Genomic DNA, 1,911 nt, shown 5'->3' with positions numbered 1-1,911 from the left:
ATGCCTTAGCGGTTCTTCAGGAAGTCGCTGCCATCGATGCCGAACATTTAAAGAATACGGCAGATCCCGCACATGCTCTCTGGCACACTGTCATGTCTTTGTTCTCATCCCCCGTCAAACGCTTTACCACCGGCAATCGTGACACTCTCCTCCAACACAGAGCGCCCAATCAAGTCGTAGAAGAAGCGCTCGCCCGCCTCCGTCAGAAACAACGCAACCAGGAGCCTGCACCCGCTCAACAAGAACTCGCTAATCAGCAAGAACTCGAGGACCAACCGCACCAACAGCACGCTGCGAAAGAAGGAAAAGAACACGCTGTAGAAAGGGAGCTTGATGCACCTGGACCGGATGGGATGGATGGACCGGATGGGATGGATGGACCGGATGGGATGGATGGACCGGATGGGATGGATGGACCGGATGGAATGGATGATGCCGCAATGCGTACGGAGTTGGAGAAGTTGGCGCCGGCGGTGGGGATGCTTCGGCAGTATCACCGCGAGTGGGTGGACGCATGTCGGTTCGCCTTTGTAGCGTTCAGTGACCAGTCGTTGCAGGACTTGGAGGAGACTTTGGTCCCCTTATTCCGCACCCACTTAAGTGAGTGTAAGCCGGCTGTCAAGGCACGCCCCTTGGGTGCAGACGACTGGTTCAGTTCTGTGAAGCGGTTGCTGCCGAAGAGTCGCACCATCTACTTGCCTCTGCATGTCCCACGGGACGTGCTCACAGTCTTCCATGTCCTCCCCTACAAAATGGAGCCGGCTGAGCATCCAGAACTGAATGGGGCCTGGGACTTCCTTATCAAGAGGAACCTAGCTCGTCTGATTCGCGAGAATGTAAAGACCCAAAGCCAACTTGCCCAACTCTACTTGACTGACGTCGATTGCAAGGCTAACACCTCCGAAATTGAACCTCTCAAGCTACTTGCCATGCAATGCAGGTTCGTCAACAAAATCTCTCCCCCGGAATCCCTCGTGCAACTTTACACCACCTATACCAAAGCGGCCGTAACAAGCTACATGGACGAACTCATACACGTACGATACACCAATGACTTCTACACCACCGACTACTGCAGCCACAACACTTGCCACAAACTGACCAACACGAATCCTAATACCCATCCGTCCGTATAAGGATTCTTCCATATATAGGAATCGGAGTTGGGAAGACTAGATCTGATACTAGACCATATTCATGAGACGAGATCAGTTGAAATCGAAATGGAATCGGCACCAAAAATGGACAGCAGTACGCTCATTCACGACATAGTGAATTCGACAGTTGACACAGTGGCCTTATGATCGCTGCAATTTATCGCCCTTCAGCCGGGTCATTAATCGACTTTACAAAAAATCTTATGACCAATTCTAATCTAAAGTTGCCTGACGACAAATTTTCAGGAGTTATAGTAAGTCGGGCGCGAATAACTAGAGATGGCTTGCATGGCGCTTGCATGGCGTTTGTATTCTAGAGCTATATTGAAGGCAGAAGTGAGAGCGCAATATCACCGGATGAATTCAGGAAAGTTCTAGAAAATATTAAACAAGGCAAATCTATAACGGTTATTGTCGGTGATCAAGATCAATTGCCTTGTAAGGTTGCTCTTGGGCGCCACTTACCCGCCCTTTGTATTCGTCCCCTTTAGATGTGAAAAATCCGTCCCACTATGATGTGCATTATAACGAGCCGTATCAGCTCTATTACTGGGAACATCGCCATACAGATGAGGCATTGACAGACTCCGAAGCCCACATAGACGTGGGAGATGACCATATCTTCCCGCGGTCTTGCGGACCGGTGTTAGCCAACGGTCCGAGAACCGGGCAAGACTCGTGGAGCCCTCCGTCCGAATTTGTGCAGGTAATGAAGGCATCAAAAAAGCCTGTGGTGAAATTCAGACTAGATATT

The 1,911-nt window shown here is 50.3% G+C and overlaps 1 protein-coding gene across 1 annotated transcript; it reads right to left on the bottom strand.

Moving 5' to 3' along the window:
* Positions 1-339: 339 nt before the first annotated feature.
* On the bottom strand, positions 340-570 carry GNI_159800 (hypothetical protein; the record flags this gene model as incomplete). Its single annotated transcript, XM_011136320.1, has 1 exon — positions 340-570. A coding segment is annotated over one exon (231 nt), but the record flags the coding sequence as incomplete, so codon positions are not given.
* Between the last annotated feature and the right edge of the window lie 1,341 nt (positions 571-1,911).

The sequence above is a fragment of the Gregarina niphandrodes genome (genome assembly GCF_000223845.1).
Source record: "Gregarina niphandrodes unplaced genomic scaffold scaffold00048, whole genome shotgun sequence".
NCBI lineage: Eukaryota > Apicomplexa > Conoidasida > Eugregarinorida > Gregarinidae > Gregarina > Gregarina niphandrodes.
The sequence above is the reverse complement of the archived record's forward strand: the minus strand, read 5'-3'. Positions and strand labels throughout refer to the sequence as shown.